This window comes from Amblyomma maculatum, chromosome 9 (genome assembly GCF_055883805.1).
Source record: "Amblyomma maculatum isolate TAMU_Amacu chromosome 9, ASM5588380v1, whole genome shotgun sequence".
NCBI classification, from domain to species: domain Eukaryota; kingdom Metazoa; phylum Arthropoda; class Arachnida; order Ixodida; family Ixodidae; genus Amblyomma; species Amblyomma maculatum.
In genome coordinates, this window is record NC_139352.1 from 10,717,827 (window position 1) to 10,745,746 (window position 27,920).

Below are 27,920 nucleotides of genomic sequence, written 5' to 3' on the forward strand. Positions count from 1 at the left end.
CCTAGTCATTACAAACCACTCATCGTAAAAGGCAAACAGGTCACTGATTTCAGATAGCTGCGCCGCAGCACCGGACTAATTTCCCCTGGCCGCTGTGAGCTGAATCAAAGAGGAAGGTCGTACGTTTTGCGTCATTGTGAGGAACGCGTCCTAAACCACGCCGAAAACAGGCACTGCGGCGCTGGTCATATGTAGTCGTCAATGAAACGACCGGTTAGTCTTAGTTGGTAATAGTTAACTCCGTTGACCATGTACTGCTTAAAACGTCTGTCATCGAAAAGAGTTGAGTAGGCCCCCTTCAAGTGAATGGCCATAAAGGGAAGCCGCCGTCTCATCGTTTATTCACTCCCCAGCCGGTGGTCCGAGCCCTCATCGCTTTGTATAAACACGAAGTGTCGAATGGTCAAGAATGCACCGTTCCGTTTCTTGAACAGCAGGGACAGAGACATCGGTGTTTTCGCACTATTGATTTCCTTACACTTTGACAACACAGCTGCAAGCAGCACAGTGCGTAGACGATAAAGAGTCATCGTTTTCGTCGAATTTCTAGTAATATTTTTCAACTGGTTATAAGGCTCGGTCCGTTTATCTGCTCGAAGATGCATACCGCACGAGTGTAAAATATTGATCTCACGTACTAGTGATGAAAATGTGACAAGTCGAAATAACGCCAGAGGTTGCATTGCTGCAAAGCTGTTATCCGCCTTTACGTGAAGCTGTTTGCCACATTGAGAGGGAAGCGAAAAAGCCAATGAAGTGTGGCGCAGCTGCTTATGGCAGTTATTCGTCCCTGAGAGAGGACAATTGAAGATTTTTTTCTAGGTAGTTCTGCAAACATCCATAAACTACTCTAGAAGGTAACCCCGTTAGCCTGAACGTATTCATCCAGTCAAGCACTGAGCCATCTCTGGTCACACTAGCCAGGCCCGCAATTTTCAGCCCTGCAGACCTGGATTTAGTTGAGCAGTGATCCCAAATTCCCACTAACTAACAGCTGAAAACATCAGCGATTCACTAAGGTTATCTGGAAGGAAAGCTTGCGATCCTGGACTGGTAACACCACTGAGTCATCGGCTGCAACAATGATCCCATAAACTGCCGAAATGCTTCCTTAAGAGAAGTCATATCCTTCGGAAAAGGGAGGCACCTACGCTGCGCACAGCTCGATGGATCGGCCGGCGTTGCGCAGGTGGAAGCTGTTGGGCGTTTCCAGGTTGTCCCCGTCCTGGAGGACCAGGCCGTCCAGATCCAGCCTGGCCCGCACGCGGTACCCGCCGGCGCCCATCAGGCGAGCGCCGCTGCTGCCGGCGCTGCATACCAGCACCAGGTCGGTGAACTGCAAGGGCCGATAGGAATCCTCCAGTGTGACGCTGAACGAGACCTCAGTTTTTAAACAATATGCAGCTTCAAACGCAAATATTCGTCTTCATAAATCGTAAAGGTACATCTTTTGCGTTTTAATGGCCGATGGTCAAGATATATCTGTGTAAGAGATGATAATCATAATGCCTCCGGGCCTTGAGAGTATTGAAAATAAATAAATAAAATCTTGTGGGTATACTTATAATTGGCATGGCGCTCCTGTTCTCTTTTCAACAAACAAAATGCGTCATGTCAGCACTGAACACTACTGATTTTCGAACCCTTACAACGAGTAGCACGTTGGAGACATTCTCACCACAAAGCTCAAGGAGGAGCTCACCACAAAGAGATATCTCTCCAGTTGGTCCCCAGATCTGGCGCTGATCTTGGTCACTTTTCCCTGGCGCAGAAGTTCCCTCGTGGGGCTCACGAGGTCGATGGCGCCACCAACCAGTTCTTGGATCTCCAGAAGCTGCTTGAACTGGTCCTGTTCGACGACGAGCAACTCCGCTCTTTTAGTGAGAAGGGCTCCGATGTGACACGTGAGACTGCTCACATCTTACGCACGCACATTACATGCAGGCTGTCCGAGCTCATTTTAGCCAAAGGTCAAAAATGAAAAATTTCATGTAAGCAAAGGAAGGAAGTTGCATACAGCGCACCACAAGAACTTTTTTTTTGCTTTATAATTAATAATTTAGTAATTGTCATTTTTTATTTACTAAGCATTAACTTTAGACAATAAATGCGATTTGCCAAATTATAGCGCACTTTAAGAAACCTCATTCCATTTATTCCAGATAAAGAGAGCCTCGCGCGTAACATTTTTCGAGTTACAAAGCAAGCCCGCGAAATACAAAGAAGTCACAGTGCTCGTGCATTCGCGTACCTGTGCTGCTCTCAATTGTGGTTTCAGTGCACGAAATGAACTATGGCTGTGGTTCCGCGGCCCCGTTGTAGCGACAGGCCGATATGTTTGCGATTTCCCCGCTTGCATCAGTCAATAGGCGCATGTGACAGTGCAAGCTGCAGCGGGCGCGAAGAGCTCAATGCAACCATTGTCAGCATATCAGCCCACCGCTGGTACAGTCAAGTTATGGCAGCACCTGATTTCGTTCACTCAAACCACTATTAAAAGCAGCACAATCTTGGCGCACGTGATAATTTTTGTATTTCGTGGATCTTCTTTGGAGCTCGGAAAAAAGAAACACGTAAGGCTTTCTTTTATCGCAAATCATTGAAATTGAAGTTCCTGAAAGTGACCAAAAGTGGTTACAGGGTGGTTAAGACGTTCGGCTACTAAACAGAGCACCCGCGTTTGAACCCGACCGCGAGAACTCGTTTCGATAGAGACGAAACGCAAAGGCGTCCGTGTTATGTGCGATATCAGTGCAGGTTAATGATCCCCAGCTCATCTAAATTATCCTGAAGCCCTCCACTAGGACAACCTTTTCTGTCTTCTCTCATTCCCACCTTCCTCCTTTCATTTACGGCGCGGTTCAGGTATCTACTGAAATGTGGCATTATACTGCGCATTTCCTTTCATATGAACCAATATACAATTTATTATTCGCAGAGGGATCTACAACTTTGCAAATAACATTCATTATATGTGCGAATGCGGTTCATTTATTGTTAAATAAAGCAAACGGAAGAAAAAAAATTGCCGACAATTACGTTACTTCCTGATGCGAAATTAGAGCGCAGCTCTTCAGTTTATTTAGCTTTTCGATAGATTGAGGCAAATAATTCGAGCAAGATATGTATTTACAATTACAGTCAACTTTTAAGGTAAAAGCCTTTCTAGGCTTATGGAACGAAACCTCGTGCGCGAGAGTTTTTCGCGAGATCTGTGCGCCTGATCTGTCACATTCTGCGAGATTCCACGAGATTAGTTCTTGTATAGCTATAGTGCCGTATAGCGTTCCTGCCATCTGCAATCCTACACTCGAACGCACGCAGGGAACGCCACGCGACAGGAGCGATGGCGTACCATCCAAACGCACACTTGTCGGAGAAAGTGTGACAGATTGTGCGCCTTTAAGGAGAAAGCCTTTAATGCATCATCGTTATCGACGGAAGGTTGTCAGCAGGAGGTTGTTAGCAGAGGATGTCACGCTTTCGAGAGCGATAATTAAAAATAAATTAATAAACCTTGTCTACACCGGGAATCGAACCTTCATTCTTTGAAAGTGTGGTTATAGTAACTCTAAGTGAGGTAGGTCCGCCACGCACCTAGCAGCGGCGGAGAGCGCAACTCGCTTAGGAGAGCTTCCGTTGTATCGGCGGCCAGTTCGCAAGCCGTATACTAAAGTCCGCACCGCCACCCCTACAGCCCTAGGAAGTCGAGACTAATCTACGACGTTCCCCATGGACGACGGTGTTACTTTCCTGCACAGCCTTCCTAAGATACAAAGCGCAAGGTTCCTACAGCGCAGCCCCCAGCGGCGCACCAAGCATGACCGTGAGGCTAGCGCTATTAGGAGAGTCGCGCTATTCTGACTCTCTGCCGAAATAGTTCGGCATCAGAATAGCACTAAGATCATAACAGCGACCCTCCTTTGATACGGACGGCTCTGCTACTGTGTCAACGGAGCCATAGCCATGCCTGCATCTACGCGGAAACTCCAAACTTGAAAGAAAAAATACTCTCCTCGCCTGGATCCGGGCTCGCTTAATTTCTTCATCTCGCTTGCCGTTATCTACGCTTTCTTAAATGAGGTCGTGACATTCCGCTTGACAGCATACAAATAGTGATGGCATCACGAAGTAGATTTTCCAAATCAAAATATTTACAAAAGCCAGAACGGCAGCGAAGCTAATTGAATATAGAATAGTCATTTTCAACTCTTGCGAACAGATGAGGAAAAAAACCCGAGTTGAATATGGAATAGTCTATATTGTAACCCGCGCTAACCGTGTCAGTTCTGGAGGGAGAAGAAGACGAAGTTCTGCGGAGTGCGCGTGGTTCTGGGACGCCGCTGCTTTTGCCTGGTCAAGCGCCTGCTCTCTGCCTCCTGTGCCTCAACCCCGTCCTTTGACCGTGTCCTTCTGTACTGCCGTCCGGGTAGCGATAGAACCCGTGACATTCTGGTGGAGGTGCGGGGTAAATGCAGCACAGCCCCTCAAAACCCGCTACTCTGAGTTCGCCCCCAAGTCTCAGCCGCCGCCCCTTCGACGAGGAGGCCGAGATACGTGCCAGCCGGCGACTTCAAGGGCTTGCTCCTGAATTTGGTCTGTTGCCGAACTCCAGCTCTCCACAACTTACAATGGCCCGGAGTACCACGACCCAATGTCAACAGACGGACTCGTTTCTCGCACCGTCCGTGGTGTACCTACCGATGGCTCCTCGAGCGGCTGCCACGTTCCATGGCGATGCCTCCGAAGATGTGGAGGATTGGCTGGAGCAGTACGAACGTGTGGCCCGCCACAACGGTTGGAATGCCGAAAACTGTCTTCAGAATTTGTATTTCTGCCTGGACAGTACGGCTCGGCACTGGTTCGAAAACCACGAGGCCTCCCTTACATCCTGGGACACCTGTAAGGAAGAGCTGCGACGGACGTTCGCCAATCAGTATCGGCGACAGCGAGCAGAAGACCTTCTGCAAACAAGAGTACAACGACCCGACGAAACTGTAACGAGTTTTGTTCAAGACGTCCTACGACTTAGCTCCCGTGCCGACCCCCGTGCCACCGAGGAAAAAAAGGTGCGTGCACTCATGCGGGGCGTCAAGAGTGACATTTTCGGCGGGCTTATTCGTGATCCGCCGACTACAGTGGCACAATTTGTAAATGAGGCGACGAACATTGAGCGAGCCTTGGTTACGCGAGCGGACCATTATCGTCGCCTTGCTGGAGGTCCCAGCGTTTCGAACCTTTCAGCTGCTCGCTTCCCTGTTGGTTCCCTCGACACCGCAAACCTACGCGAGATCATCCGCGAAGTTGTACGCGAGGAAATACGGCAGTTGCTTCCACCTGCTGATGGTACGGCATCCTGCGCCCTCACGGATACTGTCCGCGAAGAAGTACAACGTGCCCTTTATCCACAGTGCTCCGTTGCTTCTTCACCTACTCAGCCCATTGAGACGTACGCGTCCGTTGCTAGTCGCCCGCCGCCGCAGCAGCCACCACCGCCGCCTGCTCGCCGTCAGTACTTGCCTGCACAACCCCGTATCCCTGTGTACGATCGTCGTCCACAGCAGCAATGGGTGAGCAAGGCTGACGCGTGGAGGACAACCGACCAACGCCCGCTATGCTTCCACTGCGGAGAAGCAGGCCACGTCTACCGTCGCTGCCCTTACCGCGAGCTTGGTCTTCGCGGTTTCCAGCGGAATGCTCCCCGCCCGGAGTTCGGCGAGCAACCCCGTGAGATCGCGGATTATCTGCGCCGTTCACCACCACCCGACCGATCTTCACGTCGCGACCTTCGCTCGACACCGTCCCGCCGATACGAATCTCCCCTTCGCAGCAATCGACGGCAAAGCCTGTCCCCTCATCGGGAAAACTAAGCCCGGCGACGTCTGGAGGTGACGTTGCCGAACCCGTTCCTGTTAAAGAGCCTCCACGTTTTTCGCCCCGCTCCCCCACGCGAACCGACGATCAACTTGACGACCTTCCCGACGAACTTCGCGCCGAACTTCTCGCCGAACTTCCCGCCGAGCTTTCCGACGAGCTCTCTGACGAGCTTTCTGACGAACTTCACGACGAACTCCCCGACGGAGCTTCCGACGACCGTCGCGCCACAGTGTACAATAACCTCGATGTTGTGATCGACGGATACGACGTGACGGCACTCGTTGACACCGGTGCAGACTATTCTGTTATGAGTGGGGAGCTATGCCGCCGACTTCGCAAGGTAACGACGCAGTGGGATGGCCCCGATATCAGAACCGCTGGAGGCCACCTCGTGAGACCAATCGGCAGATGCACTGCTCGTATTGAGATTAACGGTCTCAGGTGCCCAGTTACCTTTGTTGTACTATCGAAATGTTCCAGAGACATTATTCTCGGCATGGATTTTTTGAGTGATTGCAGCGCTGTAATCGACTTTACCGACCGCCGCCTCACGCTTCGTCAACCTCGATATACCTCGGCGCAAACAAAACCCCAAGTTTGCACGGCACGCGTTTTGGCGGAGCACGTAACCGTACCGCCCCAGTCTAGCGTATTTCTCCCTGTCACGTCCGACCACGTTGCTTCTGGCGAAGTTTTGCTGGAAGGAAGTGCTCAGCTGCTTCTTGAACGGGGTCTTGGTGTTGTTCGAGGTATCGCGCAGCTGGATACTGGCTGCGTACACGTCCTAGTCACCAACTTTTGTGGCACTCCACAGCGCCTTACGAAAGGCACGGCTCTCGGTACCATGGAGAGCATTACCGCCCCTATTCAAGTTGTTGCCCTGTCCGAAGGTGCTTTCTCCTCTTTCTCTTCGCAGCAGAACGATGCACCTTTGGGTGTAAGCATTGCACCTAATCTCTCTGTGAGCGAGAGGGCCAAATTGATAGCGCTGCTTGCAGAATTCCAAGACTGCTTCTCTACGTCATCCGGAGTTCGCCAGACGACCATTACCAAACACAGAATAATTACCGATGACGCTGCTCACCCTGTTCGTCAGTCGCCTTACCGAGTTTCTTTCAAAGAACGTGAAGTTATTCAGAACCAAGTGCAAGAAATGCTGGCCGACGATATAATCCAACCCTCGCACAGCCCATGGGCAGCTCCAGTGGTACTAGTAAAGAAAAAGGATGGCACTCTTCGATTCTGTGTTGACTATCGCCGTCTCAACAACGTCACCAAGAAGGATGTTTATCCCCTTCCTCGCATTGATGACGCACTTGATCATCTACGACATGCCCGTTACTTTTCATCCATAGATCTGAAAAGTGGTTATTGGCAAATCGAAGTTGATGAGCGCGACCGAGAGAAGACTGCTTTTATCACCCCGGATGGTCTATATGAGTTTAAAGTGATGCCGTTCGGCCTCTGTACCGCCCCAGCAACCTTTCAGCGCGTTATGGACACCGTCTTGGCCGGACTGAAGTGGCAAACTTGTCTGGTCTACCTTGATGATGTTGTAATCTTCTCAAGCACGTTCTCCGATCATCTTCTTCGCCTGAGAGCAGTACTACAAGCTATAAGAAGCGCAGGCCTCACTCTAAAGCCAACAAAGTGCAAGTTTGCCTACGAGGAATTAAAATTTCTTGGCCACGTCGTCAGTAGCGCGGGCGTTCGTCCAGATCCCGATAAAACAGCCGCCGTCGCCTCCTTTCCAACACCATCGGACAAGAACGCCGTACGGAGGTTTCTGGGCCTCTGTGCTTACTATAGGCGCTTTGTTCCCAATTTTTCTCATGTCGCTGCACCACTTACTCATCTCACGAAGGAGAACGTCGCCTTCCAGTGGTCGGATGAACAGCAGCGTGCATTCGACCGCCTTAAACAAAGCTTACAGACCTCCCCTGTACTCGGGCACTTTGACCAGGACGCCGAGACTGAAGTTCATACAGACGCCAGCAACAAGGGCCTCGGAGCTTTGCTCATTCAAAAACAGAACGGGACCGAGCGTGTAATCGCTTACGCAAGTCGAACATTATCGAAGGCGGAGACTAACTACTCGACCACTGAAAAAGAATGCCTCGCGGTAGTTTGGGCGATTAATAAGTTCAGACCCTACTTGTACGGACGCCCATTTCAGGTGGTTACCGACCATCACTCTCTATGTTGGCTCAGCACTCTGAGAGACCCTTCAGGGCGACTTGCACGGTGGGCCCTTCGGTTGCAAGAATTCGATGCTACAATAGTTTATAAGTCCGGTCGCAGGCACACAGATGCTGACTGCCTCTCGAGAGCCCCTATAGAATCAGCGTCTGATGGTCAAGACGACGAGTATGAAGATGCTTTTATAGGTACCATAAGCACGGTCGATATGGCAGCGCGGCAGCGACACGACACTGAACTCCGTGAAGTAATCGCCCATCTGGAAGGTCAAGAAGGCACCATTCCACGCGTCTTCTTGCGCGTTCTACCCGCACTACGTCTTCGCAACAATGTGCTATACAAAAAGAGCTTCGCAGCGAGTGCGAGGTCTTGGCTACTGGTTATTCCGGCTGACCTACGTAATGAAATTATGGACGCCTGTCATGACGACCCAACTTCCGGGCATTTGGGATACAGCCGAACACTCGCACGAATTCGTTCCAAGTATTACTGGCCTCAACTTGCTAAGACTGTTCGTCACTATACCAGGACCTGCCGCGAATGTCAAAGACGTAAGACTCCGCCCGTACAACCCGCAGGACATCTTCACCCCATTCCGCCGCCTATGACTCCGTTCCAGCAGGTAGGAATGGACCTGCTCGGACCTTTTCCTACGTCCAACTCGGGACACCGCTGGATTGCTGTTGCTACTGATTACCTCACACGGTATGCTGAATCGCGAGCTTTACATTCTGCAACAGCGGCTGATGTAGCGAAGTTTTTCGTCGAGTCCATCGTCCTCCGCCATGGTGCTCCCGAAGTTTTGATCACAGATCGCGGTGCCGCGTTCGTGTCCCAGCTAATGGCAGAGATCTTGCGTTTAAGCAACACGCACCACCGGAAAACTACCGCATACCACCCCCAAACGAATGGACTCACAGAGCGCCTTAATAAGACTATGGCCGACATGATATCTATGTATGTGGACGTCGAGCACCGTACATGGGACGATATTCTTCCCTACGTAACTTTCGCTTATAACACCGCAACTCAGGAAACAACCGGGTTTTCGCCGTTCCGTCTGGTGCATGGCCGAGAGGTGACTACTATGCTTGACGCCATGCTTCCCCATGAGCCGGAGGCCTACTCTTACGACGATGTCGAACTGGTAACCCAGCACGCAGAAGAAGCCCGACAGTTGGCACGACTACGCATCCAAGACCGCCAGCACGTCGATGCACGCAGGTACAACCTCCGGCATCGTGAAGTTCATTTTGCACCTGGTGATAAAGTGTGGGTGTGGACTCCCGTTCGCCGTCGCGGTATCAGCGAGAAGCTGCTAAAACGTTACTTTGGCCCATACGAGGTCGTTCGCCGTATAAGCGACGTGAATTACGAGGTGATTCCGATTGTTCCGAGCACATCTCGTCGGCCCCCTCATCCTGAAGTGGTGCATGTGGTTCGCCTCAAAACTTACTGTGAACGCTAGAACCATGTATTCTGACTCTGAGCTCTGCTTGATTTAACGTTTCAGTTACGCTGGATCGCGCATCGGGACGATGCGCCTTTCAGGGGGAGGAGTAGTGTAACCCGCGCTAACCGTGTCAGTTCTGGAGGGAGAAGAAGACGAAGTTCTGCGGAGTGCGCGTGGTTCTGGGACGCCGCTGCTTTTGCCTGGTCAAGCGCCTGCTCTCTGCCTCCTGTGCCTCAACCCCGTCCTTTGACCGTGTCCTTCTGTACTGCCGTCCGGGTAGCGATAGAACCCGTGACAATATCAGGGGGAAAAAAAGAAATTCCGACACAAAAGAACGCGAACAAGACACTACGAAATCCAAATACGAAGCAAAAAGGTGTAGCACTTGAAACAGACGAGGCACTCCTCAACAGGATCATACCTACTACTTCAATACCAACTCGCTCCCCAACGGGCGATCAAAATAAATTCGATTATGTGCGTTATGGCCTCCGCCTAAACCTTAATCAGAAATACGTCAGCCATAACTCATTGCTTCTCATGCACGCACGAAACAGGCAGCCCTTTTCACTCCACATAATTGGAAAGTATACCAGCTTTCAGTCTCTTCATTTGCTAAAAGCCATCCGACGATACTCCGCTATTCTGCTGCTTTTAGTCACTGCAAGATTACTATTGGTTGGTTGGCATATCGGGGTTAGCGTCCCAAAGCGACTCAGGCTATGAGGGACTACATAATGAGGGCTCCGAAAATTTCAATCAACTGGGATTCTTTAAAGCACACCGAACCTCGCACAGCACACAGTAACCTTGCTGTATTTTAGTTTATGTTTTCGCCCCATCAAAAAGCGGCCGCCGCGGCCGCGATTCGATCCCGCGTCCTTAGGTGCAGCGGTCGTGCGCCGTAACCACTGCGCCATCGCGACGGGGCCATTATCTACGATGGAGGAAGCATCTACAGTCCACGCCATTTACTGAAACTCATACTCACAATCTTTTTCATGGCCTGGTTAGCATGGTCGGCAGCTTTGGACACCAACTCCAGAGCCCCTAAGAAAGAAGGATTGTGCAAGATGTACGTTAAGCAGATGACAAAATAAACCAGCGTGGGTACATACGATTTCTCACTTCTCTTCTGGGCGATGCATTATTCTTTTAGATATTGCCAAAATATGAAAACATCGACAAAAATCTCCAACGCATAAAAAAGCAGCAGCACTCGTTGTCAGTTTCGCAAAGATTGGCAATTTCGGAAATAATCCCTACTTACTCTCCGTGTCGTCCTTGTCAAGAGAGGTTTCCGGTAGCTTTTTCAGGTACTCTACAGAAGAGGAAAATGAAAAGAAAATCCGTCTGTGACAATCTCTTCACCTATTCTGAGGTAATAACAAAGACAATAGCAATCTCTCAGAGAAAAGGAATGTCTGAAACTACGCCAGAATTTCGCACTTAGTTTTCCAAAAGATCTGTTAAATGTCGCGGGATCGTGTTCGTAATTCTTCCCCATCGCTGTATTACCCACGTTTCACTTGACTGTGCGCTATTTAGGCTGTATACCGAATATTTAACAATATCCAGTGACCGTCGACAACGGTGCAAGTGATGTGATAACTTTATTTTTCCGCCAGATAAGAGCCCCAATCACCGCCCCCGGCACGCAGGCCAAAGGGACGGGAGCCGAGACCTCCGCGATCAGAAGCAGGCAAAGAGGGCTATTCATGGCTTCTTCCGCCAGGCGGATGGCTTGTTGCTCTGGAGCAGGGAACTCGCTCCGCAGCAGGGCTTCCCAGGCTTCTCTACAATTTATATTTGCTTTAGCTCCTTCTTCTGAAGTTGCTGCTGTTGTTGCATGTTGACCGTGCGTTCCCATTTCCTCTTCTCCTCGTATGGAACGCGGTAGAGTTCTCGACATTTTTTTTGTCACCAAGCGGGTGTCCTTTCCCCACACAGTTGGCACTTGCACTCACAGAAATGGTGTTGTGGTGGTTGTTCCATGCGTTCGGTCGGTCGGTCGGTCGGTCGGTCGGTCGGTCGGTCGGTCGGTCGGTCGGTCGGCCGGGTGTCCTTTCCCCACACAGTTGGCACTTGCACTCACAGAAATGGTGTTGTGGTGGTTGTTCCATGCGGTCGGTCGGTCGGTCGGTCGGTCGGTCGGTCGGTCGGTCGGTCGGTCGGTCGGTCGGTCGGTCGGTCGGTCGGTCGGTCGGTCGGTCGGTCGGTCGGTCGGTCGGTCGGTCGGTCGGTCGGTCGGTCGGTCGGTCGGTCGGTCGGTCGGTCGGTCGGTCGGTCGGTCGGTCGGTCGGTCGGTCGGTCGGTCGGTCGGTCGGTCGGTCGGTCGGTCGGTCGGTCGGTCGGTCGGTCGGTCGGTCGGTCGGTCGGTCGGTCGGTCGGTCGGTCGGTCGGTCGGTCGGTCGGTCGGTCGGTCGGTCGGTCGGTCGGTCGGTCGGTCGGTCGGTCGGTCGGTCGGTCGGTCGGTCGGTCGGTCGGTCGGTCGGTCGGTCGGTCGGTCGGTCGGTCGGTCGGTCGGTCGGTCGGTCGGTCGGTCGGTCGGTCGGTCGGTCGGTCGGTCGGTCGGTCGGTCGGTCGGTCGGTCGGTCGGTCGGTCGGTCGGTCGGTCGGTCGGTCGGTCGGTCGGTCGGTCGGTCGGTCGGTCGGTCGGTCGGTCGGTCGGTCGGTCGGTCGGTCGGTCGGTCGGTCGGTCGGTCGGTCGGTCGGTCGGTCGGTCGGTCGGTCGGTCGGTCGGTCGGTCGGTCGGTCGGTCGGTCGGTCGGTCGGTCGGTCGGTCGGTCGGTCGGTCGGTCGGTCGGTCGGTCGGTCGGTCGGTCGGTCGGTCGGTCGGTCGGTTCACAGGAAGGGAAAGGCGCAGTATCTGTCACACTTGCTCTGTGGACACCTGAACCGCGCCGTAAGGGAAGGGAGGAAGGTGGGAGTGAAGGTGGAAAGAGAGAAAGGGGAGCCGTATTGGAGGGCTACGGAGTAATTTCGACCACCTGGGGATCTTTAACGTGCGCTGACATCGCACAGCACACGGACGCCACTTCGTTTCGCCTCCATCGAAACGCAGCCGCCGAGGTCGGATTCGAACCCGGGAACTCCGGCACAGTAGTCGGGCGTCTTACCACTGCGCCACCCCGGCGGGGCGCCACAGCCACGGCATTTCACATTTTCGGGGTCCGGGCAGACGTCTTCGCGGTGTCCGAGCCAGCCGCAGGCGTTGCAAACCTCACACTTCTTCCGCTAGAGAACGCAGCGTTGCGCCACGGGCGTCAGTCTCACCCACCGCGGCACCTCTTTGTCTTTAAACAGTATTAAACTGTCCTGGAGTTTCTTCCCAGTCTTCGCACTCCCAGGACCGGAGGATTCCCGTAGATTTGCAGCCTTCTATCTTCGTCCGAGGAGGACAAAGGGACTTCATGTACGACGCCTTTCTCGTAGTCCTCCGGCAGAGCGATGTACGTAGTCAGTTCGATATTTCCCCCTTCGTACACGAGGAGCTTCAAGTCGGCATACTTTCTCTTCCTTTCCGCGCTGACGGTGGGGACAAAAATGGAATGTTGCTTCACATTCAATGAGATGACATCTTATCCGGCCGCGTCTGGGCTCGCGCCAGCCGCCCTAACTATTAGGTCAGCCAAATACGCACTTCCGTATTTCATCAGACGTACGAGACCGCCGCGCGGCCTCAAGACTATTTTCTCGGCGCCGTCCGGAATAACGGCAAATTGCCTTTCAACCGACTTCGCCGCCATCTTCCTGCCTGCGAGCTTCTCAGCGGCTCGCTATATTGCGTGCCTCGTCGTTCACTAGGGCGGCCGATTTCCCTTTCTTCTTATTAACGTACCATTGTGCCGGCACGTTCAATTCCTCTGGATCGATCTCCTTACCTTCTACGGTCTCTCACATGGCTAAGGCAGTCTCCGAGCGGAGCCTCCGCCGCCGGTGGCTTCTCAACGCTAGGCCTAATCTCAGGCTTAGCTCACCACGTGGTTCGTCGAACACATCAAAGTCCCAAGATTCGTTAAGAGACAAGGAAGCCCACCTTAGAAGAATCGATATCTTCGGCGTTCATTCGTCGAATAACCAAAATCCGTCGAATCCAATTTGTGCTCGAACGGCCAGAGTCGATGGAGACCATCGAACGCACCTCCACGCTCAGAGTCCCAGCGGTGCAAGTAAGCGCCTTATGACGACGACAAGCAAGGAAATCAGCTTACGTTCGCGCAATCACACTGAGTCCAAACCAGTGCAAGCGTGGTTAGCTATAGACTATTATCTTCATGAATTCGGACGCATGCCCTGCCACGCTATGTACAAAAAATGCTACCTAAAACCGGGTCTTTGCATAAATGAGAAATCTGAGAGCGACACCCGTTCTCTTACTCATCCGCGTTACTGGACCCCGTATATACGCGAAACGAAGTCAAGAATATAAAATTCAAGAAAATCAATCCACGAGCATGCACGAAGTATCGCCTGCAATGTAAGCTGTAGATTTCCAGCAGACGGCTACGAAGCAGGAACGGAATCACAGAGGTGTAAATACGCTTAGCATTCCACTCCGTGTTGCACCGGCCAGAAGAAAGCAAAGCAACGTATCTTCTAAATCCGTGCTTTTCGACTCAATTCACGCCATCTTTTATTTATTTCTTTGTTCGTTTTTAGAACTAGATAGTGCGGTAGGGGGGTGCGTTCTCGCGAAGTGAACAGCGTAGCAGACGACGAGCACGCTGGAAAGGATCTCAAGCCAACTCTCGCGGATTTCCACATAATCGGCGTTAGAAGGAGCTGTTCTGTCGCGCGGTCTACAGTCGCGTGAGATATCAGTAAAAATCGTAAAGGCTGTACAACACGCTTTAGCATAGATTCACGTCAGCTGGTGGCCGAGACCGATGCGACCAACAGAATTGTGCTTGATATTTTTTTCAAGATACGCCAGTCGGCCCCTCGTGGCCAGATACATGCCCTTTAAATAAAACGTAGAGAAACCATAAGCCCTGATAACAAACACTTTTAGTCCCCTCATCACATGACCGCAAATCAGTCTCGTCACACAGTTATGAATGAGGCTACACTCCACTGCGCACGAGTGGCGAGGTTAGTACGCTAATTTATCTTCAGGAAAGAACTGAAGCCACATACACGTGCTTCTTATGTTTATTTGTTTATTCGGGGACGGAATGTATAGAAGCAACAGGTAAAATGAAGCCATGCACCAATGCTACCAATAACCTGCAAATACCTTTGAGCAGCAGTTGATATCGGGGCACTCGTTGGACGGGTGTCAGCATGTGGTGCTGTACCGTGAGGCTTTTGCACTCAGGCATGGCCTGCGGCAAGGAAAGACGTCGCAGCTTAATTAAAACCAGCAAATACTCACAACAAAAGGCAGCGAGAGTCACCGTGAAGGGCGCAATCACCAAGCGCCCGCGACTTGCACAGCTTTGACAGAACAGGCAATAATAGGTAGACAATGCCATACAGAAAAACTTGCGTGGCCGTCTAACACTTCATGGGTTTGACGATGGTAATTGCGATCGCAAAATAGTTTCAAGCATACGTGCCGTGACACGAGTCAACATACGTGAATCTCGTCCACAACGGCGGCGAAGCGCGGATGCTTGGCGTAGCAGGTGGCCAGCAGCTGGACGGACTGGTCGAAGTTTTTCACGTACTCGGCGTACATCTTCAGGAAAGGCGCGAAGTCCTTCATTACGTCCCCGATGCGAGGGTCGCGGTCCCTGCGCGGTCCGCGAAGCAAACTTCATTGCCACTTTGGAGAACCAACTTCGCTCAAGCTCACAGACTCAACTGAACACCTGTTAGCAGCATGCAGCGGCAAATAACTGGATTGCAGCACGTTCGTAAAATCAATGACATTCTACTTATGTGAAGAAACAGACGATAAAGGGCGAAACAATCGTTTCATGGCCGCCTTACTACGGGGGAGTGTTCCCCACCTCTGACACGCCGTAATAACCTAGTGTCACAATGGCATTCACCTGGTCTTTCTCAACTGAAAGCACTCCTGTAATTTAAAGATTGACGTAGTTTCGCCATCTATCACCAAACGCGCCATCTCATTTGCAACCTTCCGCCGCGGTGGTGCAGTGGTTTGGGCACTCGACTACTGTGACCAAGGGTGAGGCATCGAATCCTGATCGCGGTAGCCGCTTTTCGATGGAGGCGAAAAGCTAGGCGCCCGTATGCTGTGCACTGTCAGTGTAAGTTAAAAACCCCCCGTGATCGAACTTTTCGGAGCCCTACACTAGAACGTATCTCATAGCCTGGGTCGCTTTGGGACAATACACTCCATGGACCAAACCAAACCACCATTTTAAATCCGGTAGCTCAGGTATATTGAGCTAGCAATATTATTTTATTGCCGCTAGAAAAAAGGTTAGATTTTGGTGGTCTAAGAAACTGCGCGCTTGTTAACGGAAGGCTCGGGTACTGTCCGACTCGGGGCGAAAACAGCAAGAAGGCTGCGAGGATGAACCAAAGGTTAAGCGTACCTGCCTTAAGCCCCATAGTAACAAATGTCAAGAGTATAAACTACCAACTTTAGAGAGAAGCGTACCTCTTAAAATAAGCACGGTGCGACAAAGGAGCGGCAACAATATCCGCCCACTTCCGAATAATTACTGGAAGCTAGAATGAAGGCCGCGACGATCCTATGGTGCCGGCACCATACCTGGCTTCATCAAACTAGCTTTATGCAGCTCGTTTTTGCGGCTGCAAAAGAGTGGCCGGTATGAGACCCACCAGGCATCCAGCCTCTCCTGTAGCCTGGGCAGCAGGAAGTCGTGGTGCAACCTAAACAGCGGTTTGAGGGGCGCGAAGATGGAGGCCACCGTGGCTTGAGGCACCATGGAGTGAACGCGGTTCTCCTGGTCCAAACGGAAGGCCAGCGTCTGGTCCAGCAGCTGCAAGACGTCCACGTACGTCCGCTCCGTGCTCAGCAGTTCCTCGGCGACGCGACCCGCAGCTGCGCCCGCTGGCTGGTATGCATAGGAGCCAAGTCCCTGGTGTGAGTCGACATCGTCCGAAGAAAAGCTGATCCTTTCGCGGCGGTACACGCAGGTCCTCACCTCGGTTGGTGCGGAAGGGCTACGGGCGACTGGAGCGATCGCCGACCGGTGCTGGTCGTCGTCATCCGGGGACTCCTCCTCGTCCTCGCTCTCGGAGAGGCTCTCGTAACTGCTAGCGAGACTCGCGCTCACCTCCTGGTTACGAAACCTGACCATCAAGACGAATACAGATTACTTCGCTTTTTAGGCCGTTCTTATGACAGGATCACGGTGAACTGTACACTACTACTTTGACAGGCTCTTAAAGCAGAAGTGCAAACTAACGAGAAAACCACAACAGCAGCCGTGGTACTGCACCATGCTTCGAGTCAACTGAACGGGTCGAGAAAGGTAATTCAAGCTACGAACAAAGAGCGGATTAACCCGCTAGTAGCAATGCACGTGCCATGTCCTAACCTAGCCACACGTGATGTTTTTACTTTTGAAAAGTTAGCATCCTAGTTGGGTGCATCGTGTGAACGAGTGAGTAAATGACAAAGTCGCAGCAAACTAAAAAATGGTGGGAGTTGAGGCCTGACTTCAACCTATGCATGGTTTAGCAATGCTGTACACTGTTTGAATTAAAACGAACTTTAATCTTCGCTTTAAAGGGCCCATGAAAAGCTATTTACTAAACCTAGAAAGCGTGCGCGAGCAAAAGGTATGCCATAAATCGTCACCGCAACGCAAAACATTTTTAAGTTATCTTTAATTGCACTTAATATATGGGCGATCGAAAATGATGCTCCTTTTCTGCCCCCTCATCTAAGCTCACGCTGACAAGCAACAAAAATGAAGTAAACAAGTTACGACGGCGCTCCATCACGCCCCGTTCCGCCCGCGTAACTTTGGAGTGTCCAATCAGCGGGCGCGCCCAGCAAGCCCACATGACGTCACATGGGAGGTTTGCGCGCGATGCGCGCCGGGATGTGTCGCCCCAATCGGTCGCGACTCGAGAACGGTCGCCAGGAGCACATTTTAAAAAATTATTTCTAAATTATGCGCTCCACGCAAAGCTTTCAAATTCGACTCGAATACTCATAAGGACCACCTCTATGGATTTCCCGCAATATAGTATTACCGCAAGTAGCATTTCAGGGACCCTTTACTAGTAGATGCGATAACACCTTTAATACAACCTTTTACACTCTGCTGTTTTTGCAGCGTAGAACTGCATCTCAGTGTGGGCTCTCCTGTGGAAACTATAGGCACTGAAGCAGTGCAGCCCCCCCCCCCCCCCATACGATCTGCCGTCGCGGGATATTGTGCTCTGCGCATACGCGATGGTACAGTCCATTCACCGGCGAGCAATCTCGTGTTCTCCTCTTGCATGACGTCATAGTCCACCAACTTCCGTTTCTTTCCTCCAGGTTCGTCTGATCTTGGAACTAGATACAATCACTGCATGAAACTCAGAACGGAGAAACGGCCACGGGCAGTTTTATTCTGGTCTAACCGCCCCAAAAAAAATATTCTCATTTCCGATCATGCGCTTAACGAAAGTTTGCGCGCTGCTGAATGTCTGGTGTGAGCCCTCGAGGCACTGAAGCCACTGTGCCGACATCACAGTGTTACGTCGTGCACCACGTGATGGGAGCATAATAAAAACATACTGAAAGAAATTCCTCCCTCTCTCTCAATTGAAGTTAGATGCAAGCAAGAAATGGGTTTATACCGGCGCAGTCCTATCGTGTGTCTGGCTCCATTGCTCGGCTTATGCACTTGTGACGGAGACGTCATTTGTTACGCTCGGTGCTTTTACTCGAGGCGTCGCCAGAACACTAGTGGACTGGCCGTGTCTATGCTGTGAGTGAGGCAGAGATAGCAGCGCAATAAAGGGCGTTTCATTTCTGGTACGGCACGTCTCTCATCTCACGGCTCGTTTGGGGTGTCCAGCCAGAAATGAGGTGGTTCTGCGCTTTTCGCCATTGCATCTCGAAACCAAAGCGCAATGTGGTAATAACTCATTTGAGCAGCACGCAGCATTTGTATGCCAGTCCTCTACAAGAGCTGAGAGAAATCGTCTCTTTAAATCTCATTCGCTGCCCATATGGTCGAAAATCGGTGCCTAGATAACTGGAAATCTGTAACAAAATATTGGTTCTCGGTTCGATTTCGACGTCGCTTTAAGATCGCCAACAACGGCGCCTAAAAGCATTTCATGCTTAAAATAACATAAAGGCCAGGAACAGGGTTCGAACTCACGGCGAAGCGCGCAGGTCAGCATCCATGTAACCAACATTAGGCAACCAAGCCATCGCTACAGCTCGACAGATCACCTATTAAAACAGCATTTTGCGCTGTGCGTCGTCTTCTTCGTCAACTTTCATTCGAGCGCGAGTCAGTCAAGACGACGCAGGCACTTGCACGTGCAAGCCAAAATACGAACGTGCGCCGCATCCGCTTATGCAGCCGTGCCAAGCCGCAGGCGCCAGCGGCTTTTCGGTATAATGTGGGCGTGTTTGGGAAAGAGCAAGGTGCGACTCCAGCCGTCCGCACTGCCGGCCTAAGTCCGGAGCCTTCTACCATTCGAGCTGCTAATGGCAATAAGCTAACGCTGATTGTGATGCGCTAAGCCACCAGCTTAGCTCTGCCAAATTTGTTTTTTGTTTAATTCGTTTTCGTGGCAAATGCGCAGTTCGTCTGTCTCATTTCTAGGTGGACACCTAAGTGTGTCGTTATGGAAGAGGATAGAAGGATCTTGACACCTAAGTGTGTCGTTATGGAAGAGGATAGAAGGATCTTGAGGTTATAGGTCAACGTCACTGCGACAAAGGAAGGTGAAATCCAAAGTTGCACCCACAGTAATAGAGCTTGAGGTCTAAAAGGCGAGCTCAGTTTCTCACACATCATTCGACACCAAAGAGTGAGTTTGGGCGTTCTCCGGTTGGCGTTATAACACACCACACCCATGGATACGGATCAACTCCACGCGAGTTGACCGCCGCTAAATTGCAACATCCATATGTTCACATATCGAAGTCTTCAAAATAACTGATGTACACCGGCAAAAACCTCACTCGCGATGTACGCTGAATGACCTCTGAACTCCGCACTACACGGTGCACTCAAACTGTGATAAAAGCGCTGATAATCGCTGGTCTCCTACCTGTAGGTGTTGGTCTCTCCACAGTACTCGAAGTGGGTCCTGGTGGTGGTGAAGTGGAAGGACGAGCTCATCCGACTCGGGATTCCGGCCCCGAGACCGTTGCCACCACTCTGAAGGGGCGTCGGGAACTCGGAGAAGGGCCGCGGTGGCTTGGGCCTCAGTTGTGGCTCGGAAACAGCGTCGCTAAGGAAAGCGCCACTGTTCCTGCGTGTGTAGTGGCCCCAGAATTACCATGGTGTGAGGCTGGGACTAGTGCATTAACACTACTACAGGGCTACACTTGAAGCTGAATCCGCGGAAAGTGCGCACTTTGTTATCGAGAGAACTTTGTAATCGAGGTGAAAAACATTGCTATTCGAGACATCATGCCTGAAACTTTAACTGAAACGGCTTCGGCAGTTTTTCAGCAGCGGCATCACCGTGTGGCACGTTACGTGACAAACATTCTCGATAAATGAAAGACAGGTATTATTTTCGAGACTAACTTTGTCTTCACATTTTGCGTGCGCATTGAAGAGTGCCTCCAGGACGACATGCAAAGGTCTACAACCTTTATTTATTGACAAAGCAACGCAGTTCTTGTTCGTTGGGTAAATTACATGCCTTGTTCTTTTTTTTCGAATCTGCACTGGGATTATAAAGCAAACGATATAATCTCAAACGGTTTGACCTGCCTTCCTTTCCTTGGTTTTGCCTTTAGTCTACTTTTCAGTTGGCTGTCAGCAGTCCATTTAAACGTGGCTCAGGAAGCTGCTCATACTCAAGATTTGTTCTTTACTGCCCAGAGCACGGTACATTGATCATTAGAACCCTAGCTGCTATCAAAGTTGACTGAATATAAACTATTATATTTAAGACATTTAAACGCCTACACAGTTCTTTCGGGTTGCTAAGGCAAAGTGTACAATTCATGAATGCGATTCTGAATATGAGTTATCCACCATGTCAACCCAAGCACCCTCACCTCTCCCAGAAGGGACAAGCTCTGAGGAGGGCGCGCAAATCGGCAGAGCCCATGGACAGGGCATCCGGTTCCGGATTCCTGCCCAGGGCCTCCCTGAGGTCGCCTTCGCTCGAGGACGTGACAGGTCCTGCGCCCGTCGGCCAGCAGGGATGTCCAGCGCCGTTGGCGGCCGCTCCCTCGGGTTCCGTAAAGACGCCAGAGTCGCGGTCGCTGCTGGGACCCGAGGGTCCCGCCCCAGGGGCGCTGGTTGCTTTCAGCCGACAGGACTCGACGCGAAGCAACCGGGCGAAGCTGTCGCGGTTCTTCTTGACGAAGTGCGCCAACTGGTCCTCGGTGGCGCTGGCGCACCGCAGGCGGGCTTCTTCCAGGAAGCGCTCGAATCCCCCGCGGTCGCCGGATGCGACGTCGTCTGTCGAGGCTGCCATCGAGACGCTGTCAGGGACGTCAGCCACGTCCTGGGCATTGGCCACTCCCTAGGGGAAGGGAGGGGTGGGACCGAAAGAAGTGGAAGGGGGCAAGGACAACGAAAAAGGGAAGCCGAATAAAGATTTTTTTCCGTCAAGAAATGCAATCCTATTGCATTCATATCAGCGTACAGGTAGCTGGAATACGAAAGGCAACAGTCACAACAGAACGAATTCTGTAGCGATTTCTGCGCTGAAGTTGAAAATGTCGGATGAGTATAAACCGTTAACAGCAGAGTAAGAAAGAAGAAAACACGTGCACCTCTTTGTCTAATGTCTGTAGTATATATCAAAGGCGATGAGTGTTCACAGTGTGTCCTCTTTTGACGTTGACGCTATTGGTATTTCCCATTTGCATACTTGCTAGAAAACAAACACAATGCACAATAGCTTTAAAAATTCCCGCAAGTAAGGCTTAATTCAACCGGAAGCTAAGTTCTGCTGTACATTTTAATCCGATCGTCTGCAAGGCATTAGTAAGACGAGGTAATATTGTTCAGATATATATAAGTGATCTGGAAGATCTGAATAATGCGCGTTAAGAACGCAACCTTTAAAAAATTGAGACACGTTGTTGCTGCGTTCGTCCCATTGGGTGAACAAATGAGCATTTCGCGAATACGCAAAATCCTCTCACCTGAACGTCGCCGCAGTCTCCCATGGCGGAGAGCAGTACCAGGCTGCTCCGCCTAGTGTACGCTACCAGCTGGACCGCCTCGCTTCCGCACACGCCTGCGGAGTGCCAAGAGTAGTAAGAAGCAAACAATATTGCTGACTGCCTATCTAGATGTTTGGGGACCATTACTACCGCTGCAACCGTTCAGTGATGTGAACATATAAGATGTTTGCATACCCGATTACGGGCGCTGATGACAGTGGCACGGATGATAAAAGATATAGCGTGATTGCCCACAGAGATACCTAGCTTCTCTGCGTACGTATCGCACTGAACAAGTCAGTAGTATTCACTGAGACTGTTAAATGTCTGTTTGAAACCAGGTAGAAAGACCACGTATTCCAACATCACCAACTAGGTACTACTGCTTGTGTATCCTGCTCTTGTACGCGTGAGTGTAGTGTGCGCGCAGAAGAAAACAGGGATACGGTACCGCGATCATCAAGTGATGGGCTCAAATACATGTATCACGTGCGCGCGCGACCGCAAGTAGGGAATAATTTTCGACAGAGAAACCTATAGACTACTGAGCATTCTTACGTTGTCGGGAAGAGGAACGGGATCCGAACTATCTCATTTGCAGTGACCTTCTGATGAATGCAGCCGAGTTTCCTTGCGACCGGAATCGCCTACGCCATTTTCGTCCCAGGGTCGGGATAATGTGACGACTCCGGAAAAAAACAGCCAGAGGATTGCACAAGCATGTAGTTGCCCCTTTGCGCCCTTTCCCTCTTCTCTTGCGGCAATGGTGCGCTGCTTTGTCAGTACACGCGGTTAACCAACTGTTCCGCACTCGCAGCGATCCTATTGGAGCCGCATTCCACTCGGTTTGCCTACGCCCTTCGTGACGGAGCCAATGCTGCTCCAGCGCCACGCTTTGTCCTAGCCTCGAGCAGGGTTAACCTCGAGTCTGCCTTTGATGGCATCGCTAGTCGCCCCTAGCTAGCGCCAATCAATATATTTGTAAGCTGACGAGGGGCGATGCGGCGACAGCTACGGCATTTCGTATTCGCTTCCCACAAGATATCTCCGGGTTCGAATCCGGTCCCTCTGTCTGTTATTTCGGCCCAAGCTAGGCAGATGCAAGCCACGGCATTTCTGGTTGAGTTTGACGGTGCAAACTAGTTCCTTCGCAATAATACTGGTGAAGTCGATGGTAAAAATATTTATGCTGTGCTGTTTGAATTCCCCGCGCCAGGCTATGGGAACTGTGACGTCACGATCTGGTGGGCCAATCAGGAGTCAGGCACGAAATACGAGATCTTTGTTCGGCTCTGGCATCCGTATGAGTGCTTTCGCAGGAATATTTGGAGCTTCTTGAACAGGTAAACACTGCATGCAACAAGGAGCACTCTTTCCAACAGTTCAAACGGAACGCTGTATTAACTTCTTTTTTTTTTTTTTTTGGTTACGCGTGGCACCTTCCTCTTTATGTGCCATCCATCGTATCTAGTCTAGCGCTCACCCGAGGAGTGTCCGCCGGAAGCTATGGAGCAGCGGCGAGCGGGCGACTCAGACTCGAAGCTGCTCCCAGACTGCGACGACCGCTGGCGCAGCAGCATCGTCCAGCGGGTGAGACGTCGCGAGGCTGCGCCGTCCGCAGGAGGACCACCGGGCTCCTCCTCCCCTCCTCCCCGCATGACCAGCAGCGAAACCCACGGCCGTCCTGCGCACAGGAAGCAATATAGATCGGTCATACAGGTTTTGGTCCAAGGAGAACTAAGGATTCATTTCGGCCACCCTGAGTATTGCAAGGAAAGCTACACTGAAGAAGAAGTTAAGTTAAATAAGTTAAATTGGTTCACAGGAAGGGAAAGGCGCAGTAACTGTCACACTTGCTCTGTGGACACCCGAACCGCGCCGTAAGGGAAGGGAGGGAGGTGGGAATGAAAGTGGAAAGAGAGAAAGAGGAGCCGTAGTGGAGGGCTACGGAGTAATTTCGACCACCTGGGGATCTTTAACGTGCGCTGACATCGCACAGCACACGGACGCCACTTCGTTTCGCCTCCATCGAAACGCAGCTGCCGCGGTCGGGTTCGAACCCGGGAACTAGAAGGAGAACTCGGTAGCTGTTAAACGTCAACGACAGCAGCGAGTTGATAGGACAGACGGTTCGTTCGAAAGTTGTGACGGCGTTGTGCTCCGGAGTTCGACGTAGAGACGATGTTATACCACTAGAAGTCTTCTACACCCGAATCAAAATGGTCAACGACGAGAGGCAAGGGGTGCTCACACGTGAAGTGATTCCCCTATGGCATAAATAAAGCTGAAACCATAGAGTAAACTACCATGTGCAAAAGCCATGTCTTTACTTTCAAGCCGAAGCTAAGCATATATAGCCATGCAGATTGCTCTCGCATAACTCCAGGTTTAAGCACAAGCTAAACCACAGCTATTTTTTTCTTTAATGTTTCGCCTCTATGGGAATTCGGCCGGGGTGTTATCGGGATCCCACCTAAAAGGTGGGCCTCAGTGGCCGATGCCTAAATGTACTCACAAGAATAAGAATTCTCTGAGCCAAGATCATTCTAACCTGACTGGCCACACAAGGATTGAAGCGATTAGGAAAACGCAAGCGATGTGTGCCAAATTTTAAGAACACCACCGTTTTTTTTACACATTCAAGCCAATAACACGCGCGATCCTAAGGAAGCTTATCACATTGCAACATCAGTTTGCATCATGTGCGTGCTTCCACGTCCTACTTAGGGTCTCTGGTGCGGTATTTAGTTTTGTTTTCTTTGTATCACCTCTTTATTGAACTGCCCCTCCCTAAGGTGTGCCTCGTAACGTGTGTGCGGCTTTGGGACGTTAAACCCCACGCAACTTGCTATTACCTGCGTTTCACCAACGACGCAGCTTTATCGTCATTATGAATGACAACGGAGCAGTATCAATGGTCGATAACAAAGCGAAATGTATTATTAGTGGGTTTCCAAGAAAAAGGTTGTTCCGCTGGAAGATTGATTGATTGATTGATTGATTGATTGATTGATTGATTGATTGATTGATTGATTGATTGATTGATTGATTGATTGATTGATTGATTGATTGATTGATTGATTGATTGATTGATTGATTGATTGATTGATTGATTCAACCACACTGCTCCAAGTTTGCAGTTCAGTTCACAAAAAGAAAGACGGCAGCTTACGATTTTGCATAGACTATCGCAAGCTCAACCAAGTGACCAAAAAAGACGTGTACCCTCTCCCTCGCATCGACGACTCCTTGGATCGCCTACGAAATGCACGTTACTTCTCGTCGATGGACTTGAAAAGTGGATATTGGCAAATCGAAGTGGATGAGAGGGATCGGGAGAAGACAGCATTCATCACTCCCGACGGATTGTATGAGTTTAAAGTCCTCCCGTTCGGTTTATGCTCGGCGCCAGCAACATTTCAGAGACTGATGGACACTGTGCTTTCGGGACTTAAGTGGCAAACATGCTTGGTGTATCTTGACGACGTGATAGTGTTTTCGGCTACATTTGAAGAGCATCTACTCCGTTTGCTAGCTGTGTTTCAGGCCATACAGTCTGCGGGCCTCACATTAAAACCCGAGAAGTGCCACTTCGGTTACGAGGAACTGCAGTTCTTAGGCCACGTCGTCAGCCAAGAAGGTGTTCGGCCGGATCCTGAAAAGCTCTCCGCAGTCGCCAAGTTCCCAACACCTACGGACAAAAAGACATTGCGGCGCTTCTTGGGTCTTTGCGCCTATTACCGTCGGTTTATTGCTGGCTTCTCACGAATAGCCTGGCCATTAACTTCACTGACTCGTGACAACGCTGTCTTTCGCTGGGGTGAAGAACAGCAACAAGCTTTCAATGAGCTGAGGAGGCGTCTACAGACACCACCTGTCCTGGCGCACTTTGATGACGACGCCCCTACACTGCTTCATACGGATGCCAGCAACGTGGGCTTAGGTGCTGTGTTAGTGCAGCGCCAGGATGGTGTGGAAAAGGTAATTGCTTACGCCAGCAGGACCCTATCTAAAGCAGAAGCGAACTACTCGGCAACCGAAAAAGAATGTCTTGCAGTGGTATGGGCGGTTATGAAATTCCGCCCTTATTTGTACGCTCGCCCCTTTCAAGTCGTCAGCGACCATCACTCTCTCTGTTGGCTGACGAACTTAAAGGACCCTTCAGGGAGACTCGCGCGTTGGAGCCTTCGATTGCAAGAATTTGACATGGCAGTTATTTACAAATCTGGAAAGAAGCACACAGATGCAGATTGCCTTTCGCGAGCGCCGGTCGAACCTTCCACTATGACCGATGAAGACACTGCGTTTTTAGGTGTCATAGATGACGCAACGCTTTCCCAACAGCAGCGAGAGGATCAGGAATTGCTCCCTCTTATTGATTTCTTGGAGAAGCGAACTACGGTTGTGCCGAAGATTTTCGCCCGAGTAATCTCTTCATTTTTTATTCGCAACAACGTCCTTTACAAGAAGAACTTCCGTCCTGGGGGAAACAGTCTTCTGCTCGTCGTCCCATCGGTTCTCCGCACTGAAGTTTTGCAAGCGTGCCACGACGAGCCAACCGCCGGTCACCTAGGCTACACCCGCACGTTGGCTAGAGTACAGCACGGATACTACTGGCCAAAACTGCCGGCGACAGTGAAACGCTATGTACGTACGTGCATTGACTGCCAGCGCCGTAAATCACCCCCTGTAAAACCAGCTGGCCTACTCCACCCTCTTCAAGTGCCAGCGACACCTTTTAAGCAAATTGGCATGGACCTCCTGGGACCATTTCCGACGTCTACAGCCGGGAATAAATGGATAATTGTCGCCACTGATTATCTGACCCGCTACGCGGAGACCAAGGCTCTGCCAAGGGGTACCGCCGCCGAAGCAGCTAGGTTCTTCGTTGAGAACATTGTCCTGAGGCATGGCGCTCCGGCACTTATTATAACTGACCGAGGAACTACATTTACGGCCGAACTTTTGGAAATCGTTCTTCGCCTCAGTGGTACCAGTCACCGTAAAACTACTGCCTATCCCCCTCAAACCAATGGGTTGACGGAACGCCTCAATAAGACCCTCGCAGACATGCTTTGCATGTACGTCGACGTAAACCACAAGAATTGGGACGAAATACTTCCCTACGTTACGTTCGCCTACAATACGGCCCGCCAAGACACCACTCGCATGACACCATTCAGCCTCCTTCACGGGCGACCAGTAACAACTATGCTGGATGCAATGTTGCTCCCGAATGCCGACACCGATGATCTCGACCAGGACGCCGAGGAATTCGCTCAGCGTGCAGAGGAAGCTCGCCAACTAGCTCGTGTGCGGATTCAAAATCAGCAGGAGCACGATGCACAACGCTACAATCAGAGACACCGGCATGTAATGTACGAACCTGGCGACAAAGTGTGGGTCTGGACACCTATTCGCCGCCGTGGACTCTCCGAAAAACTATTGCGACGATACTTTGGACCCTATGTTGTTCAGCGACGTTTAACCGACGTCACTTATGAGGTGATGCCAGACGGGGTGTCGACATCAAAGCGACGCCAGCACCAAACTGACGTCGTCCACGTCGTGCGTATGAAGCCATACCACTCAGTCTGACCTTAACCTCCTACTTCCTTTTGTTCTCATCGGGACGATGCTTCCTAAGGAGGGGGGCAAATGCCGCATAGAAGACGACGCAAAAGATGACGACAAGCGCGAGCCTGGAAGTGAAAGAAGCTTGAACACAAGACTTGTTCTGGTCGACCATTCAAACCATCTATCGCTAGGTTCTCCTTGGTCTTCTACCGAGACGTGACAATATTATACCACCCAGAACCTAACAAGAACTGAGCGTGACCTCTCTCAGCAGCGAACGTCCCGACAGCGGATAGGATATGAAGGATGGGGAAATACAATTATGCGCGGAGGTGCTTGGATAACGCAGCGCGGGGACTTCACATGGCTCGCCTCAGATCGGCGCTCGCAGCTTCATTTGCTGGCACCTTATCACCCTTCCGCAGTAGTGACGTAGGCTTTCGGGGTGTGCTGGCCTTGTCAAGATATCAGTGGTGACGGGTGCAACACTAGCAGAGGTAAAACGCCGCAGAAGAGGACCTACAGCGCCGCATAGAACAGAAATCAATCAAT

The 27,920-nt window shown here is 51.2% G+C and overlaps 1 protein-coding gene across 4 annotated transcripts in view; it reads right to left on the reverse strand.

Moving 5' to 3' along the window:
- LOC146178267 (FYVE, RhoGEF and PH domain-containing protein 2-like) overlaps positions 1–27,920 on the reverse strand; it is a 71,675-nt gene that overhangs the window by 21,140 nt on the left and 22,615 nt on the right. Inside the window, exons 2-13 of one of the 4 annotated variants that reach the window (XM_084578075.1) lie at positions 23,275–23,475; positions 21,771–21,865; positions 20,670–21,142; positions 19,706–19,909; positions 16,618–16,765; positions 16,292–16,551; positions 15,111–15,267; positions 14,769–14,856; positions 10,800–10,850; positions 10,521–10,579; positions 1,703–1,849; positions 1,152–1,336 (exon numbers count right to left, since the gene is read on the reverse strand). In XM_084578075.1, the coding sequence (XP_084434201.1) occupies positions 1,152–1,336; positions 1,703–1,849; positions 10,521–10,579; positions 10,800–10,850; positions 14,769–14,856; positions 15,111–15,267; positions 16,292–16,551; positions 16,618–16,765; positions 19,706–19,909; positions 20,670–21,142; positions 21,771–21,865; positions 23,275–23,449 (2,042 nt within the window). In that variant the 5' untranslated portion in view covers positions 23,450–23,475. Of the gene's footprint in view, positions 1–1,151; positions 1,337–1,702; positions 1,850–10,520; positions 10,580–10,799; positions 10,851–14,768; positions 14,857–15,110; positions 15,268–16,291; positions 16,766–19,705; positions 19,910–20,669; positions 21,143–21,770; positions 21,866–23,274; positions 23,476–27,920 lie in introns of all 4 variants that reach the window. The other 3 variants (XM_084578076.1, XM_084578074.1, XM_084578077.1) reach the window with 3 other exon arrangements.